The 16,995-nt window shown below is 70.1% G+C and overlaps 2 protein-coding genes across 2 annotated transcripts; both read right to left on the bottom strand.

The window, feature by feature from the left end:
• Positions 1-2: 2 nt before the first annotated feature.
• CCM2L (CCM2 like scaffold protein) lies at positions 3-4,270 on the bottom strand. Its single transcript, XM_075166130.1, has 10 exons — positions 4,241-4,270; positions 3,783-3,950; positions 3,358-3,441; positions 3,034-3,217; positions 1,894-2,348; positions 1,654-1,789; positions 1,449-1,512; positions 1,120-1,267; positions 805-943; positions 3-562 (listed from the first exon to the last, which is right to left on the bottom strand). Exons 1-10 carry the CDS (start codon positions 4,268-4,270, stop codon positions 282-284), a joined length of 1,689 nt encoding a protein of 562 aa, XP_075022231.1. The 3' UTR covers positions 3-281.
• Positions 4,271-8,034: 3,764 nt separating this feature from the next.
• Positions 8,035-16,557, bottom strand: XKR7 (XK related 7). Its single transcript, XM_075166895.1, has 3 exons — positions 16,130-16,557; positions 9,434-9,633; positions 8,035-9,333 (listed from the first exon to the last, which is right to left on the bottom strand). Exons 1-3 carry the CDS (start codon positions 16,555-16,557, stop codon positions 8,381-8,383), a joined length of 1,581 nt encoding a protein of 526 aa, XP_075022996.1. The 3' UTR covers positions 8,035-8,380.
• Positions 16,558-16,995: the final 438 nt, after the last annotated feature.

The raw sequence follows: 16,995 nt of genomic DNA, 5'->3' as shown, positions 1-16,995 counted from the left end.
CTCCCAGCCCTGGCGTTTAATTGCAGTCTGCAGAAATTACAGCACATGGTGCTGCCGGCCAGGGGCTCCCCCACCACCACGGCTGCCCTTTGATGCCGTCAGCCCTACCGAGAGCTGCCAGGGTGGTGCAGAGCCCCTGTCCCCTCCCGCGGTGACAAACGGGGGGACAACATCCCCCGTCCTAGGCACTGGGGCAGAGCGGGGCACCTGGCAAGTCTGGGCTTGGAGCTGCAGCACCGCGACAGTGAGCAGGCAGGGGACCGCTGGGTTTCAGCACTCCCTCACAGGTAGTTGTCCTCTTCCTCCTCCTCCTCCTCTTCCTCATCCCGCGCCAGCGCCTCAATGTCATGGGTGATGTCCGTGATCATGCGGTTGAAGGACTCGGACTCGGAGCGCAGGGACCAGCTGTCGTAGCTGCGCACGGCCGAGGCCGACGTGTTGCTCATGCTGCGCTTGATGCGGCCGAAGCTGTCGGTGAGGATCCCACCCTCCCGGATGCCGATGCTCTCCAGGAAGGTCTCAAAGTACCCGATGTCTTGGTCGGGGATGAAGGGCCTCATTCCTGCCATGGGCACCATGAGCCTCGGGGTGACCCTGCCTGGGTGGGCGCGCTGGGGCGCGATGCCAGCCAGCCCCACTGGCTGCTTGCAGGGGACTCGTCCCATCCCGTCCCCCACAAGCACCGAGGTCCCAACACCCCCCAAAACACATCCAGCACCAGCACCCCGACACCAAGGGATGCACGGACATCACTAGGGTGACACGGTGACACAGGGTGGCTGCAGCAGAAGCCCAGACACTCACCCAGCAGAAGGAATTTCCTGCGGTCCCCGTAGAGGCGCAGGAGCTCGGCGCAGTACTCCTGCACCGGCGTGCCCAGGCGGTACTCGCGGAGCAGGAGGGCGAACTGCTGGATCTCCTGTGGTGACAGCTTGTTGCGCAGCTGCAGGGACACGGGGATGGGTCGGGGCTGGGGACACTGGCAGCGCACAGCCCCAGCCCCCCCACTCTGCATCCCACTGGCTGCTCCCCTGTGCGGGGGGCTCAGACCTGCCCACTGCCCCCCCTCCCGGGCCACCAGCCCCAAGCAGGGCCCCTTGCCCATCCCCGCGCCCGCACCGTCACCATGTAGTCCTGCAGCTGCTCCAGCCCCGCGCCGCTCTGGTCGCTGCCGCTGCAGGCGGTGGCCAGGCTGTGGTGGGAGCGGTGGAAGGAGGGCGAGGAGGCGCCGCTGTAATACGCTTCGAAGGTCTCGTGGGAGCCATTGCTGGGGGAGGACGGGGGTCAGCAGGTCCTGGCACCCCTCATGTGCCCGCCTGTCCCCCCCGCACTGCACAGCACCCACTGTTGGGCAGGGCTGGGGCATCTCTGCAGCTGGGACAGGCACCCACCCTGGGGAAGGGGCACCCACCCCGGTGCAGGGGCACCTTGGGGGGAGCCAGACTCACAAGGAGCTGCAGCAGCTGAAGTCGGCGTCGTAGCCGTACGTCCCGTCCGTGCGGCAGCTCTCGCCTGGGGAGGGAGAGCCGAGGTCTGAGAGTGGGGCCAAGCCTCTGCCGTGGCACCTGCCCCCCACTCTGCGCCCACGCACCCCTGCCCGTCAGCCCCGTGCCGCCCTGCTCGGTGTCGCTGTGCCGGTCCCTGGCCACTCACTCCTGCTGGAGAGCCAAGGCCGCGTGGGCGTGGAGGTGTAGTGGTACCCGGCGCGGTCCACGCACTCGATGCTCTGGTCCCCGTAGATGATCTGGAAGACCTGGCAGATGAGCGCGCAGGACTCCTCGGCGGCGTCCTGGAGCGGGAGGGAGCGTGGGTGGGCAGCTGGGTGCCGGCGGGTGGCCGGGTGCCAGTGGGTGGCCGGGTGCCGGTGGGTGGCCGTGTGCCGGGGCCACTCACCCTGTTGGGCACCGCAAGGATGACGAGGTTGGAGTAGGCGTCGGGGCAGGGCTCCTGGGGGTCCAGGGGGTTGCTGCCGGTGTGCCGCCGCTCCCAGCTGCCGAAGCCAGTGCCGCGCTCCCAGCTGCCGCCGGCGGTGCCGGCCCGCCGCCGCTCCCAGCTGCCGCCGCAGGGCTGCCGCCGCTCCCAGCTGCCCGAGGGCCGCCCGCGCTGCCGCCGCTCCCAGCTGCCGCCCCGCCGCCGCTCCAGGCTGCCGCCCTGCCGGCCCTCCTGCCCGCCCCGCGCCGCCCGCCAGTCCAGGCTGCAGATGGTGTGCCGCCGCTCCATCGGGCCCCCCAGCCGCCCCCCCTCCGGCCACGAGCCCCCCGGCCGCTTCTCGGCGGGGAACGCCTCCGGCACGCCGGCCGGGGCCGCCTCGGGGTGCGCTCCAGCGGGGACCGGGTCCACTCCCAGGCCTGGGGCAGCGAGGAGAGACTGGGCGTCAGGGCGGGGGGCTGTGCTGCCCACCCTGCCCGGCCCCCAGACCCAGAGCCTGCCCTGGCTGCCCCGTCCCACTGGCCGGGTGGGATGCAGAGGGGTGGGGGTGGTGGGGTGGGGACAGGGGAGCCCCAGTGGGTTGGGGGCAGTGGGGCTGCAGTTGGCCTGGGGCAAGGGGATTAGGGGACCGCTCCCTGTGCAGGCTGGAGCTCAGCCCGGCGCAGCCCCCTCCTCGGGGACCCTGCCTACGGCTGGCACCTGAGCCCGGGTTTGCCCCTGCTCCCCTGTGGGGCTCCATGTGGGCGGGGGGACGGGGACGGGGGTCGCTTCCAGCCTCCTCTCCTCCTGCCATTAAAGGCAACCGTGGCTGGGAGCGCAGCTGGGACCTGTCTGCCGGAGCAGCGGGGAGCCCGAGGACGGGGAGCCGTACAGAGTGGGCACGGCGGGGAGCCCCAGCAGGGAGCCCAAGGCAGTGCCCCCCTCCAGCCCCGGGGAAGCAGACCCCCGCCGAGCCCCTCGAAGAGCCGGGGTGGCAGCGCGGGCTTTTGTGCTCGGCCTGTGCTGCTGCCCTGGCCGGACCCAGCACCTCCCCATCACCCTCCGGCCCCCCCGTGCCCTGGGGACACCGGGCGCGCAGGGCTGGCCCCGGCCGGACACCCGCACCGGTTTTGAGGATGAGGAGGTGCAGGGCGTCGTCGCGCAGGTAGGACGCCGCGGCGATCTCGTGGGTGGGGATGCGCAGGATCAGCTCCTCGTTGTCGCGCCAGGTGAGCAGCAGGCAGCGGGCGGAGAGGCTGAGGATGCTGTCCTGCTCCGGCGTCGTCTGCAGCGGCAGCTCCTTCAGCTGCTGCGGGGGCAGAGCGCGTGCCAGGGGCGTGGGGCACCCGGCGGCGTGGGGCACCCAGGGGTGTGGGGCACCTGGCACCCACCCTCTGGGCAGCACAGGGGTGCATTCTGGGGGGTGGGGGGCTTTGGGACCCCTCTTACCCTGGCCGTGTCCAGCAGCTGCAGCACCTCATCCCGGCTGGAGGGGTTCAGGGAGGCCGTCACCCATGTCAGGTGGCCTAAAAACTGGGGGGGGGGGCAAAACTCAGGGCAGCTTGGAGGGGCTGGGGCCGGGGGGCTAGGGCATGCATCCTCCCCACCCCACGGCCCAGGGCCTCCCCCGGAGCACCCATGTCCACACAGGCAGGATGCATCTCCCTGGGGTGCAGGGAGATCCTGCAATAGGGGGGTCTTCCCTGCACCCCCAGCCCACCCTCCCCCTCCCTGGTTGTTGCCCGGGCAGGGAGGGGACCAGGAGCCTCCTGGCCACCGTGGGTGATGGCTCTCAGCGTGGTGTGGTGGCCTTGTCCCCTCCGCCGTGCACAGGCAGGGACCCCGGGCATCCCTGGGGATCCCCCACCCCTTACCTTCACCTCCTTCTCCACGTAGTCATGCAGCAGGATCTGGGGGTCAATCAGGTAGTCGGGCGGGTAGAGGGGCACTGAGTGCAGCGGCCGCCGGTAGCCGCTGCTGCGGAGCGCTGGCCTCCGAGCCGCCTTGGGGAAAACCAGCCGCTTGATGGGCGACACAAAGCCCTGGCAGGGAGAGCGGGCACCGGGACGCTTCAGCGCCAAGCACCCAACCCTGGCACCCACGCACGGGGTCCGCGGGCACCCAGCGCCCGAGGAGAGGCTGGGCACCTCTCTGCTCACTGACCCCAAATTTGCACCATTTGGGCAGTTCGGGGGGCAGCGAGTGGGGACCCCACCTCTCCCCGCGGTGCCGCGGGAGGGATGCAGGGCCCCTTGTCCTGGCATCCCCCTGCGTCTTACCTGCTCCCACCCCCCCGCCAGCCCCCCGGGACACCAGCCCCAGGCCCACGCACCTTCTTCCCCTTCTTGGCCTCGCTGTCCATGGCAGGGCCGCGGCGCTGCCTCCGGCACAGCTGCCCCCTCCGCCCCGCTCGGCGCCGCCGCGTTTTCCTGTGTCGGAAACTCCACCAGGACAGCTGGGATGTGAGTTCCTGCCCCTCCTGGGGGGTGCTGGGGCTGGGCTGGGCTGGGCTGGGCTGGGCTGGACTGGGACTGAGACAGGACTGGGACTGGGACTGGGACTGGGACTGGGGCTGAGACTGGGGCTGGGACTGGGATTGGGACTGGGACTGGGACTAGGACTGGGACTGGGGCTGGGCCGGTACTTGGGCAGAAGCAGGGGGTGAAGTAGGCTGGGATGGGACTGGAGCAGGGGCTTGGACTGGGACTGGTGCTGGGGCTGGGCTGGAACTAGGGCTGGGACTGGGGGTGGCACTTGGGCTGGGACTGGGCTGGGATTTGGGCAGAGGCAGGGGCTGAAGTAGGCTGGGATGGGACTGGAGCAGGCGCTGGGGCTGGGGGTGCCCACGGGACCTGGCTGCAGAGCAGCCCTTGTCCCTCGCTGCCGCAGGGCTCCCCCCTGGGCCTGGGGCCGGTTCCACTGCCCCCCGACCCCACGTCAGCCCCGTCCTCGTGGGACAGCGCTGGGGGCTCCCGTCCCTCGCTGCCCCCGTCCTGCCCTGCCCACGCAGGGCCCTGGCACGGGGAACGGCACCGGCAGGAGCCCGTGCAGCTGCACCCAGCACCCTGTCCCCAGGGCCGCCTATGGGGCCCAAGCCCCCCGTGGGCCTGGGGGTCAGCCGGGGATCGGGGCCTCCGGCAGGGAGGAGGTTGGCCCGGCAGTGGCCATGTCTGGCGGCTTCCTCCCCGGCACACTGCATCCTGCCCGCACACCCCTTCCCTGCCGGCCGCCACGCCGGGGCCAGCACCGGCCAGGGCCACCGACACCGGAGCAGGCAGCACCACTGCAGCCACCCTGCTCTGTGCCCCAGCGTCCCCCAGCACCCCGGGACAGGGGGACAGTGTTCTGCCCCGCTGCAGAGCCCGGGGCGTGAGCCGGAGGTGCTGGCAAGGACAGGTTCCCGCAGGCAGGGCTTATTGAAATGAATTTAATATCTCATGTTGCAGCAAAATTAAAAATATACAAAAAGTTTGTGGTATACAAAAAAGTCTTGGTACGGACCCCGGCCTCCCGCTCGCCCCCCCGCCCGCGCCGAGGGTCCCAGAGAAGAAGGTGGCACACAGAGTATTTACAGTACGTGACAGCGGCCGCCAGGTCCCAGCACCGGGGGGGACCAGGGACGTGGCCGAGACCCCCCAGCAGCCCCCAAGGGCAAACGGGGCCGGGCCCCAGCCCAAACCTCTCCCCGCTCCCTGAAGCCGGGGCAGCCCCACTGCCACCCCCGGGGGTGACACCCCCCGGGGTCCAGGACCCCCGTCCCCAGTGGGAGCTCGAGCACCCCTGGAGCTGCCCCCATCCCACAGCGCCTGGCTGGGCCCCGGGTCGCGCCCCTCGCCGTGGTCCCGGTGGGCAGGCCATCCCAGCGCGGCCACCAGCACCGGGGCGCTGGGCTTGGCTTCCCCTGCATAGGCTGGGCGGGCGGCAGGGGGGCGGCCGAGCCCCGGGGCTGGGAGCGGGTCCCATGGGTGCCCTGTGCCCCCCGTGTGGCCGGGCCCCCCACACCGAGCAGGGCAGCACTGTGTGGGCAGAGGCTCGGTGCTGCCTGCCGCTGCCGAGACCCCTGCCCGGAGCAGCCCAGGGCTGAGGGTACCGTGGCTTGAGTGCATAGAAAAGTGTCCCTCTGTCCCGCCGGCGCGGCCCCGGGGTCCCCATGCAAACCCCAGGGGTGAAGGGCATGGGGGGGGGGCACAGATTGCCCCGACCGGCGGCTTGTCTCTGCCCTTGGGGGGACGGGGAGAGGGGACGGGGCTGGGGGGAGCCGCCCCACCCCTGTCCGCCGTTCCCACGTGGCCCATCCCGGGTGGCTTCCCGGCTCCGTGAGTGGGACCCAGTGAGGAGCTGCCGCCCGGGCACCGCATGGGGGCTGCGGTGACGCCGCTCGATGCCTGCAAGGGTCAGCCCCAGCCCCAGCCCACTGCCCCCGACCTTCCCTGAGGAAAAGAGACCCCCTCCACAGAGCCACCCCGCACCCACCGCTGCCCCCAGCACAGCTCAGCACCCACCGCCGGGGTCTGCCCATTACTGGCGGTGAAGGAGGGGTGCGGGTCGTGGGGGGCTCGGCCCGCTGCCCAGCCCCAGCCATGCTCTGCACCCTCCTCCAAAAGGGTTTCCGAGGCTTCCAGTTAGCACCAGTTAGCACCAGTGACCCCAGCGATGGCCCGCCCCAGCCCGCTGTCACCCTGGCCTTCCAGCTAGAGAGAAATGGGAAACAAAAGCAACATGATGCCACCGACACCGCGCACCCACCCGTGCCACGGGGCTGGGCACCCACGCTGTCCCTTGGGGACCCCTCGCCCCAGCCTGGTGGGCGGCAGCCAGAGCCATTCCGAGGGGCAGCCCCCCCACACCAGCCTCCCCGCGGCCGGCGCGGTGCCTCGTGGGGTGCCTCGGTGCCTCGTGGCACGGCGGGGCCGGTGCGGGGCTGCCCACGCTCCCCTGCCCAGGGCAGGGCTTGGCACTGCGGCACGGGGCAGCCTGTGGCCGGGACCCTGCAGGGCCAGTGCGGGGGGCGTGGGGGGTGCGGGGAAGGCACAGGGGCCGTGGGTGCGGGGCGAGGGGCTGAGGTGGTGCACAGCCGCGGGGTCCAGCAGCTCCCCTGCCCTGCAAACCCCCGCCAGCCCCCTGCACACACGCACACACGTGCACACGCACGAACACACGTGCACACACGCACCCCCGTGGGACACGCCTGCCCCCGGGGGCACGGGGTACGTTCAGCACAGCCCTTCGGGGAGGGGCACACCGACCGATCCGGGCAGGACCAGGGGACACATTCAAACCCGGAGCCCGGGGCAGCCCCGCTCCTCTGGGCAGGCAGGGGCTGGCAGGGCAGGCAGGGGCAGGCAGGGGCAGGCAGGGCAGGCAGGGCAGGCAGGATCCCAGCTCACATTTATACTGGGGAGCTGGAGGGGGCTGATGCTAATGGGGCGATGGATAGAAATGCTCCCGGGTGGGGAGCAATGCCAAACCCGGGAAGGGAGAATGGCTGGGGGGTGAATCTTGCTTTGGGGAGCCCCAGGAACGCTGGCAGCCCTGCACCACCCCCCAGCCCTGCCAGCCAGGCCCTGCCTCCCCCGGCCTCAGCGGAGGTAGAAAATGTCACACAAAATGTCACCATTCAGGTGAAAACAAACCCGATGAGATGAAGCGGTTCCCGTGGGGACGGGGGGGACGATGGGGTGCAGCCATCCCCTGCCGCCCCAGCTGGAGCCGGGGGCCCAGCTCAGTGCCGGGGGGGAGCAGGGTCGGTGCCCGCCTGCGAGGGGCTCCCCGGACCAGGGTCTGCACCCCACAGGGCAGCGGGGACCCTGTGGCGTGGGGGCACGGCTTGACCCCAAGCCAGGGACACCAAGGATAGAGGTGAAGGGGCTCCCCCATGGCTGGCATTGCAGGGCAGGGGGGAGGCAGGAGACATGGGGGGGCTGGCCGGACCCTGGCTGACCCCTGCCCTGGCTCCCTGGGGGTGACAGGACCCCCACCCACACCCCGGTGCAGCTGCGCTCCAGCCCCACGGCCCTGCCGCGGCACAGGCATGGGGCAGCCCTGGCACCCGTGCCCTCGCGTGCTGCCCACTTGGGCCAGGCCGGGCCCCCCCGTGCCCCAAGCCCCTCGCAGCCACCAGCCCCCAGCCCGGGGGTGCCCCCGGTCCCCATCCTGCACCGCCGACCCGGTCGAGTGCTGCGGGGCCGCAGCACCCACCGTCTTGGGCTCAGGCACCGGTGAGGTATTTTGGCAAGGACGAGCCCCAGGGGGAGCCAGGATGGCCGCCGCGGGGTGGGACGGGGGTCTTGGCTGTGGGAGGGCGGTGTGGGGGGGATAGCACCAAGAGACCTCCCCGGCCCCCGCCCGCGAGGCGCGAGGCGTGGCGGCATGGCAGCGCCGGCAAACCCAACGGAAAGGCAAACGGCTGCGAAGACGCCGGGCAGCCGGGATGGCACCAGGAGGGCCCCGCCGCGGCCCCGCGCCCCCCGCCCTACACGGTGGTCTCGTACTCCAGCACCTCCTGCGGGGCGCCGGGGGTGCGGTACTGCAGGCGCGGGGTGGTGGGCGACGCGTACTCCAGCGCCAGGATGGTCTTCCGCAGGCGCCGGTCGATGAAGTGGGCGTCCCAGGCCGGGTACTTCTTCCTGGGCAGGTCAATGCGGATGACGGGCCGCTCTGTCCGCGGGGCGCGGGCGGCCGGCGCCGGCGGGGCGCAGGGTCTCACCTGGAAGACGGGCACGCAGCTGTCCCGCTCCCCCGGCGCCCCGTCCCGCTCCCCCCCTGTAGTCCGCGGCAGAGAGCGGGGGGGGCTGGTGACGGCGTCCGCAGGGGACCCCGGCGCCGGGGCCGGCCGCTGCCGGAAAATGCAACCCCCGGCGCGGGGGCTGAACATGGGGCCGTTGGGGTGCAAGAGGCAGTAGTAGATGAACATGAAGAAGATGCCGAGGGCGAAGCTGGAGCTGACCACGCAGACGAGGATTAAGGCGTCGAAGTCGGAGGTGGTCTTGCGGTCGTAGTAGAGGAACCAGAGGACGGTGAGGGCGGCGTTCTCCGACAGCGTGATGACGTAGTAGATGCACATACGGTAGCGGCTCCGCCCCTCCTTGACGTTGAACCAGCAGAAGATGTAGATGATGCCCACCACCATGTTGTAGATGATTTCCTCCCACTTGGACATGCAGAAGTCCGTCTCACCCTGGATGATCCAGAAGGTCATGATGCACCAGTGGGTGACGATGAAGATGCCGAAGTAGAGCTGGAACACTGAGGCGAAGAGGGCGAAGGCGATGGCACGGGCGGCGATGGTGAAGAGGTGCCACAGGATCTGCACCACGGCCCCCTTGTAGGACATGGGCATCTTGTCCTCCCGCGAGTCCCGCAGCACCTTCTGGTAGGAGGCGATCATCCATGCCAGGGAGACCAGCGAGGCCGAGGCCGAGAGCCCTGCGGGCGCAAAGCGGGGAGGGGTGGTGAGAGCCTGCGGCAGCCCAGGGTCCCCCCTCCAGTCGTCCCTGTCCCCCGCTGCGGGGGCCGTGTCCCTTACCCTGCAGCGGCTCGATGCTGTTCTGCTGCACCATGATGCTGAGCTGCAGCACGAGCTGGGGCGCGCTCTTCAGGAAGGTCTCCAGCAGGCGCAGCATGCTGATGTCCGCGCTCTCGAACATCATCCGCCAGTAGAAGTGGCGGCGGCGATGCTCGGCCTGCCACCGGCTCTGCAGCCCCAGGTACAGCGTGCGGAGGTACCTGCGCGAGGGGGGGCGGGAGCGTGAGAGGACCCCCCGCCGCCCGGGCAGCCGAGCTCACCTCCCCTGCCCATGCCAGGCATGTCCCGTGACCGCTGCCAACCTGCTCCAGCGAGCACCTCCTGATCTGAGGCCATGGGAAGCCCCCCATGCCGCGGGTGTGGGGGGCTGCAGGGCAGCAGCGATGCTGAGCACATCCCTGTCCCACCGGGGGCCCCGAGGTGCTGGCAAGGGGCAGCTTGTGCAAAGCCAGCTCAGCACCCTGCTGTCCCGGGGCTCACCTGGCCACCACCCCGCTGCCCACCCGGCCACCACGGTGCCCACCCAGCCGTCGTCCCACTCCTCCACCCCCGGTGCTGCCCAGGTGACCGCTCCCCCCACCCAGGGTCTGGCTCCCACCCCCAGCCGGGGATCCTGCCCGTAGCGCCGCTCTCCGGCCTCCCGTGGATTTGGGGTGCCCTGGCCCCGGCCCAGCACCACGTCTGGCTGCTTCTCAAAGGGAATATTTTGGTCCCGGCTGGCGCGGAGCCCACCCTGCCTCCCCCGGCCCCGGCCAGGGCGGAGGCACCAGCTGGTCGTGCCGCGCTGCCCGCGGGAAGCTCCCGGGCGCTCGTGCGGGCGCTGCCTCGGCTCTTGGCAGGGCTGCGGGCGCGGGCACAGGCTGGCCCCGGCCATCTGGTCGTCGGCCGGGGGTCAGCGGAGGTGTGCGTGGCACCGACGTAGGCGCTGGCTGAGTCACTGCCACCAGGGACCCCTCCTCGCGGCACGGGGCCAGATCCGGGCACCGCAGGAGGGGACACGGGGCCGGACGGGCAGGGCATCCCCGGGCAGCCCTGCCTGCACCACGGGCCAGCGGCTCCACTGCCTCGGAGGAGGAGGGAGCCGGACAAGGAGGAAAACAGAAAGATGAAGCAGGAGGACGTCAGGCCATAAAGCTTCCTCCCAGCCGAGCAAAACCATCACGCAGAGCGACGGCCTCTCCATCAGCTCCAGAAAGCGCTGCCAGCCGAATCCATTAGCCCGGAGCGCGGGAGAAGCCCTGATCCCAGCACTTTCGGCTCATCCGTCAGCGGGAGGAGGCAGGAGCCGGCCCTGCTCCCGCTGCAGGGACGACCGGGTGCTCCCACCCCTGGGCTGCACAGCCCCGAGACCACGGTGGGGGCCATCAGCTGGGGCCACCGAGGCCCCCGTGCCACCCCGCTGCCATCTGCTCCCGCCCCGGGCAGCCCCGCCAGCTCCTTCGGCGTGCGGGAGGGCAGGGTGGGCACGCCGGTCCCGCGGGGCTCCCGTGGCCCTCCCCAGCGAGGCTGATGGCGCCTCAGCAGCCCCGTCACCGCCTGCCCCGTTCCCTCCCACCGCCCCGCCGGCAGCCCCAAAAGCCCCCCCAGAGCTGGCCGCGGGGCAAGGCGTTGCTGTCAGCAAATAACGCGATGTTCGTCCTTCCGCCCCGGTGTCAGCGGGTGCCGATGGCCGCAGGGGCCAGCCCACAGCCCTGCGGCCAGCCCGGCTCCCGGCGCCCGCCGGCTTCTTTGCGTTGGCGTCAAAAGGATGCTTTAATGTCCATCTCGGGGGGAGCAGCTAATTTTAGCTTTTGCTGCGGCCCGTCCCTCGCTGCTCGGGGGAGAGGCTGCGGCCGCCCAGCTCCTGGCTCCGGGCACAGATTTGCACCCCGGTGCCACCCGCTCGCGGCCAGCCAGGCCAGCGCTGCCATCGCGGCACCGCTGCCGCTGCCGCCCCCCAGCCCCTCTCCCCGCCAGCCGCCTCTCCCGGCCCCACAGAAGGGCCCGGGGACGGACCCCCCGCGCTGGCAGGGTGTGAACCAGGGGACGGCCTGGGGACAGAGGGCATGGCATGGGGGAAAGCCACCGGAGAAGCGATGCAGAACCCGGGATGCCACAGGGCATCGCTGCTGGTCCCAGGGCACCCACACACAAACCAGGCCTGGGCACCAGCGACCTCATCCTCTCCCTGTAATCAGCCTCGCTAATTGGGCTCATCAGCACCGTGGTCCCGCCGCCTGCGGCACACAGCAGCCCCCCGCACACAGGCCCCGGAGCCGCGCCACCCCCGGCGCCTCAGCCGCTCAACAAGTGACCCGCGGCCTCCCCCAGCTTTCGGCAGGGGCACAATTACTCTCCCGTCTTCCCGTCAGCTCCATAGATCTCATTAAAAGGAGGTTTCATCTCCCACCAACTTGCCAGAGTGAAATGTTGATTCCTATTTGTTATGCATTTGATCATCTCGTGGTGTTTCAGCCCAGAGAAACATCCCCACGTGCTGACAGCGCACGGCGAGCGCTCACCAACCCAGCGCCGCAGCAGCTGCATGGGAAATACAGAACCAATCACTCGAAAAAAAATCATTTAATTTTTAAAAAACTGATGATGAGGCAGGAACCAACCACGAGAGCTCTCAGGGCTGATTGCTCCCTCCTTTGTATTACGAAGAGTAATCCAAGGAACCCTGCAGGGGGAAGGTGGTGGGCTCGGGTGGGCGCCGGGTTTGCCGGAGCCCCGCCACGGCCGGGTTTGCTGCCGGCGGCACCGTTTGCCTCCAGCTCCCAGCTACTGACCTCAGTTTTCAAGTGTTGGAAGAAAAGAAGCGCGAGGAGAAAAACCCGGCCTTGGTTATAACCAAATCCACTAATTGTCGTCCTCAGCTGGAAGAAGACGAGGGACCCCCCGGTCTAAGAGTGAGCGATATGGAGTAGGATTTTCCTAGAAGGTAACTTGGGATATCATCCCTTCATGCTTTATTTAAACAAGGAGAAATTTGCTTGCCTGTTGCAGCCATTTTAATCCCTTACACATCCCTCCAAGTCAGGTCATCAGGGAGAGCTGCACGTGCGCCCAGCTGGCACGTCACCGCACCGATGAAAGCCCCTGCGTCCCACCGTCCCCCTGGGTCCCCGGGGTGCTCAGGGAAAGGCTCGGTCCGGCCCCAAAAAGCCCTTTGTCCTGCGCGCTGGGGCCGGGCAGGGACCCCCAGCGCTGGGTCCTGCAGCGGGACAAGCTGACACCCCAAGGCCGGGTGCTGCCAGGGCTGAGAGGGCTCCTGAGCAGGCAGAGCACACCCCGGGGAGCAGAGGGGCCGGGGGAAACCTGCAGGTGCCAGCTCTGCCACCCCTCGTGAGCCCACCCAGGGAGCTGCCGAGGGCGTCCGTGCCCTGTGGGGCTGCCACCAGACTGGCATCGGGGCTGAGGGGTGGCACCGGGTCCCCAAGCCAGCAGAGGATGGGGGACATGGGCTGATGGGGGCTTTTGGGGAGGATCTGCAGGTGGAGAGGGCACCCCGGGTCTGGCCCCAGTGACCCCCAGCCAACCAAACCGGGTGTGACCCTGGTGCTAAAGCAGACACGGGGGCACAGCGGGCACAGGCAGGGCTGTCCCCAGCTCCACGGGACCCGCAGAGACACAGCAGCCAGCTGCCAGCCACGGAGGTGGCAGGGGACCCCGGCACGCTGCCGGGTGGGAGGCACACATGGCGTGCACAGCATCCCTTCCCTTCGGTGTTCCTTTGGTGAAAAAGCTGGTGACTTTTTGTGAGCAGAGTGGATAACAACTCCTGAGCTGCAAAACCATCCAAGAAGCAGCCCCCAAGTGTGGCGGTGGCGCGGGCCCAGCTGGGGGGGGGCAGCAGAGCAGGAGCAGCATCCCATCGCCCGTCCCCCAGCAGGGCCCGCGCCGCTGCTGCTGCTTACACAAGCACATGGTCATGCAAGAGGCACCATCTCCGGAGAGCATCCGTGGCGGAGTATTTGCATTTGCATCATGAACGCGCTGATGACAACTAACTTCAGCAGCTTCTCGCAGCAGCTTTAATTTGGGGTAATCTCGGAGCTGGTGTGCCTTTGCACCCTGTATTTTTGTGATTTGGGGGTCTTTGTCACGGCTGGGGCTTGGGGCTGCGCAGTGATGGATTTGGTAGGGGTGAGACCTGCCGAGGGGATCGCAAGGCAGGGAGGAAGCAGGTAAATCAGGGAAGGGGGAGATGTTTGGCGAGGGGCATGGTGCCCTGGCCAGGGAAAAGCCTTCCCTTCACATGCAGCATTTATTCAACACTTCTTAAACTGCCGCATCCACCCGCGCCGGATCCAACCTCACTAATGGGTTTAGCAAACTGCATTTAACTGGTCACCCGAGCTAATCCCAAATCCCGAGATTAGAAAGAGCCTCAACCGCAGCTTGAGACCGACATGTCCTGGAGGGTCAGTGCTGAGAGTTACTGCTTTAATTGGCTTAAGAGCCTCAGCAGATCTGGAGAGCGTGGCTGCCACCACCGGGAGCAAAGCCCCCGACCGCAGCCCGGCCCCAGCTCAGGCCAGGGTCAGGCAATTGCCCACAGGGCGCTGGGGCCAAGGCCAGCCGCAGCAGGCTCCGCGGCTGGTGGGCCAGAGAGCTCCCGTCTTCTCCCTCACCAGCTCCTCCAGCACATTAGGCAGGGTTCGCACCCACCCCGCAGCCAGCGTACCCCGAGAGCTGCCACGGGGACAGGGTGGGTCGGGGAGGGGCAGGCGGTGGCTGTGTTGGCGGGGGAAGGGGCAGGAGCCCCTCTAGCACAGAGCACACTGTGCTGCGAAACCAAGTTAGACATCCCGGGAGCATCCCAGGAAAAGCAGCAGACGAACGAACACATGCAGACAACAGGGAGTGGAGGAGCCTCTGTACTACAGGAGGGGAACCAGCACCGAAACCCAAGCCGGGAGCGCTGCCTGCTCGGTGCATTGTTCCAGGAATTTGCCATTGTCTCCACTCCCCTCCCAGCACCAGCCTCCCCGGGAAGCAGCTCAGTGCCAGAGCCGCGGCTCTTCCCCGGCGCCCCGAGGATGGAGCTCAGCGGAGCTGGGAGGGAGCGGTGCCGGCTCCACGGCACAGCGGAGGAAGGTGCCAACAAACCGTCAGCTCGGGCTTCTGGAGGGTCTGCAGAGACGCAGGCAAAGGGCCTCGAGCCTGCGCCAGTCTGCCAAGCTGCCGCTCGCCCTGCCCGCCCAGCCTGCCTTTCCCAGGCCCAGGAAGGGGCAGGCAGCAGAACTGCAGCCCCGCTGGGGAAGCCTGGACAGGCTGGGGATGAACGGCACCTCCTCACCCGCGACCCCGCAGGCCCCGGCGAGCGCTGAGCCTGGGAGCAGGACCCGAGCCCGAGGTGTTCGGGGCCTGGCAGAAGCACTCCCCACCCCCGGGACCCGGCCGCCGTGGCCAGGCAGGCCCCCCAGCAGGCCCAGCCCCGCCAGCCGCGGGGACAGCAGGCCTGTGCCACCCGGCGGGGCCGTGGGCTCCTCACGCCAGCTCCTGCCCACACCCACAGCTGGGCTCTGCTGGGGGCTCTCCCCCGCCACCCATCCTGCTGTGGCTGCAGAGGGATTGATCCCCATGCCCCCCCCGGCCGCCTGGGCCCCTGCTGCACCTCGCCATCCCCACCCACTTCCCCCCCATGTCCTGCCGTCCCCACTGTGTCCTCCGTGCTGCACCCTGTTATCCGCACCCATGTCCCTGCTGCACCCTGCCGCTCTCTCCAGCCCCAGCCCGGCTCCATGACCCCTGTGCCTCCAGCTGCAGCAGGGGGATGAGGCCCTGCAGCAGCCCCCTCAGCCCCGTCCTGGCTCCTTGTCCTCCCTATCTCCATCCTGTCCCTGTGTCCCTCGTGGCCCCCCCGCACCTCCAGACCTGCCCCAGCTGCAGCAGGGGGATGAGGCCCCACAGCAGCCCCGTCCCGGCCCCCTGGTACCCCCGATACCCCCATACCCTTGTACCTCCAGACCTGCCCCAGCTGCAGCAGGGGGATGAGGCCCCGCAGCAGCCCCGTCCCGGCCCCCTGGTACCCCCGGCCCCCTGGTATCCCCGGCCCCCCGTACCTCCAGACCTGCCCCAGCTGCAGCAGGGAGATGAGGCCTCGCAGCAGCCCCATCCCGGCCCCCTGGTACCCCCGGCCCCCCGTACCTCCAGACCTGCCCCAGCTGCAGCAGGGGGATGAGGCCCCACAGCAGCCCCATCCCGGCCCCCTGGTACCCCCGGCCCCCCGTACCTCCAGACCTGCCCCAGCTGCAGCAGGTGGATGAGGCCCCGCAGCAGCCCCATCCCGGCCCCCTGGTACCCCCGGCCCCCTGGTACCCCCGGCCCCCCGTACCTCCAGACCTGCCCCAGCTGCAGCAGGTGGATGAGGCCCTGCAGCAGCCCCATCCCGGCCCCCTGGTACCCCCGGCCCCCTGGTACCCCCGGCCCCCCGTACCTCCAGACCTGCCCCAGCTGCAGCAGGTGGATGAGGCCCTGCAGCAGCCCCATCCCGGCCCCCTGGTACCCCCGGCCCCCCGTACCTCCAGACCTGCCCCAGCTGCAGCAGGGGGATGAGGCCCTGCAGCAGCCCCATCCCGGCCCCCTGGTACCCCCGGTCCCCTGGTACCCCCGGCCCCCCGTACCTCCAGACCTGCCCCAGCTGCAGCAGGTGGATGAGGCCCTGCAGCAGCCCCATCCCGGCCCCCTGGTACCCCCGGCCCCCCGTACCTCCAGACCTGCCCCAGCTGCAGCAGGTGGATGAGGCCCTGCAGCAGCCAGACGCAGAGGCGGCAGCAGCCGCGGGGGCCGCGGGCGCTGTCCTTGGTGCTGCCGGCGCTGCCCTTGGTGCTGGCGGCGAAGTCGTAGACGAACCACCTGAAGCTGAGCAGCTGCACCACCAGCGAGGGCAGCAGCACGAAGAGCAGCGTCAGCCCGAACCACCACCGCTGCCCCCGCACGTAGTAGTGGGCCGCCAGCCACAGGTCCGAGGCACCGTCCGCGAAGCAGACCAGGAGGGCGCAGAGCACCCAGCAGCCGTCCCGCAGCCGGTACCGCCGCGCCGGGGGGGCCGCGCCCCCCGCCCGCCTCTCGCCGCCGTCCTCCGGGCTCTCCAGCCGCACGGCCGGGCCGCCGCCGCCGTCCGACTTCGCGGCCATGTTGTCGGGGGAGAGGAGGAGAAAGGAGGGAGCGGGAGAGACTTCCGGAGGGAGGACGGCGCCGCCGAGCCCGCCCCGGCAGCGCCCGCCCCCGCGGCCTCGCCCCGCGCCCGCCGCCCGGCCCGGCCCGGCCCGGCCCCGCCGAGACCCCCCCGGCTGGCCCCGGGAGCCCCCGCCCCGCCCCCGCCGCTCCCCCTCCGGAAGGGGCAGCCGCCCCCCGCCGCCGCCGCGGGGTCAGGGGGAGCGCAGGATGCCGGTGGGCGCCTCCCCGCGCCGCCCCCGCGCCGGGAAGGGCAACCGCCCCCCGCCCCGGTCGGCCCCGACCCCCCGGGCTCCCCGCCGGCAAGGGCCGCCTTGGCCCCCGCCGAGCCCCCGCCCGGTGCCAGCGGCTGCCTCCCCACCGCGGTCCTGGTCCCGGTCCCGGTCCCTGTCCCGGTC

Source organism: Calonectris borealis, chromosome 17 (assembly GCF_964195595.1).
Source record: "Calonectris borealis chromosome 17, bCalBor7.hap1.2, whole genome shotgun sequence".
In the NCBI taxonomy this organism is placed as follows: domain Eukaryota; kingdom Metazoa; phylum Chordata; class Aves; order Procellariiformes; family Procellariidae; genus Calonectris; species Calonectris borealis.
The sequence above is the reverse complement of the archived record's forward strand: the minus strand, read 5'-3'. Positions and strand labels throughout refer to the sequence as shown.

What these genes read in the sequence shown, in the direction of transcription:
- XKR7 (XM_075166895.1), bottom strand. Translation starts at nt 16,557, where the DNA reads ATGGCCGCGAAGTCGGACGGCGGCGGCGGCCCGGCCGTGCGGCTGGAG. An exon ending in CAGCTGGGGCAGGTCTGGAG is followed by an intron (nt 9,634 to 16,129) that starts GTACGGGGGGCC and finishes CCCCTCGCGCAG; the next exon opens with GTACCTCCGCACGCTGTACC. An exon ending in CAGCATCGAGCCGCTGCAGG is followed by an intron (nt 9,334 to 9,433) that starts GTAAGGGACACG and finishes TTGCGCCCGCAG; the next exon opens with GGCTCTCGGCCTCGGCCTCG.
- CCM2L (XM_075166130.1), bottom strand. Translation starts at nt 4,270, where the DNA reads ATGGACAGCGAGGCCAAGAAGGGGAAGAAG. An exon ending in AGGCCAAGAAGGGGAAGAAG is followed by an intron (nt 3,951 to 4,240) that starts GTGCGTGGGCCT and finishes TCTCCCTGCCAG; the next exon opens with GGCTTTGTGTCGCCCATCAA. An exon ending in GCCTTGGCTCTCCAGCAGGA is followed by an intron (nt 1,513 to 1,653) that starts GTGAGTGGCCAG and finishes CTCCCTCCCCAG; the next exon opens with GCGAGAGCTGCCGCACGGAC.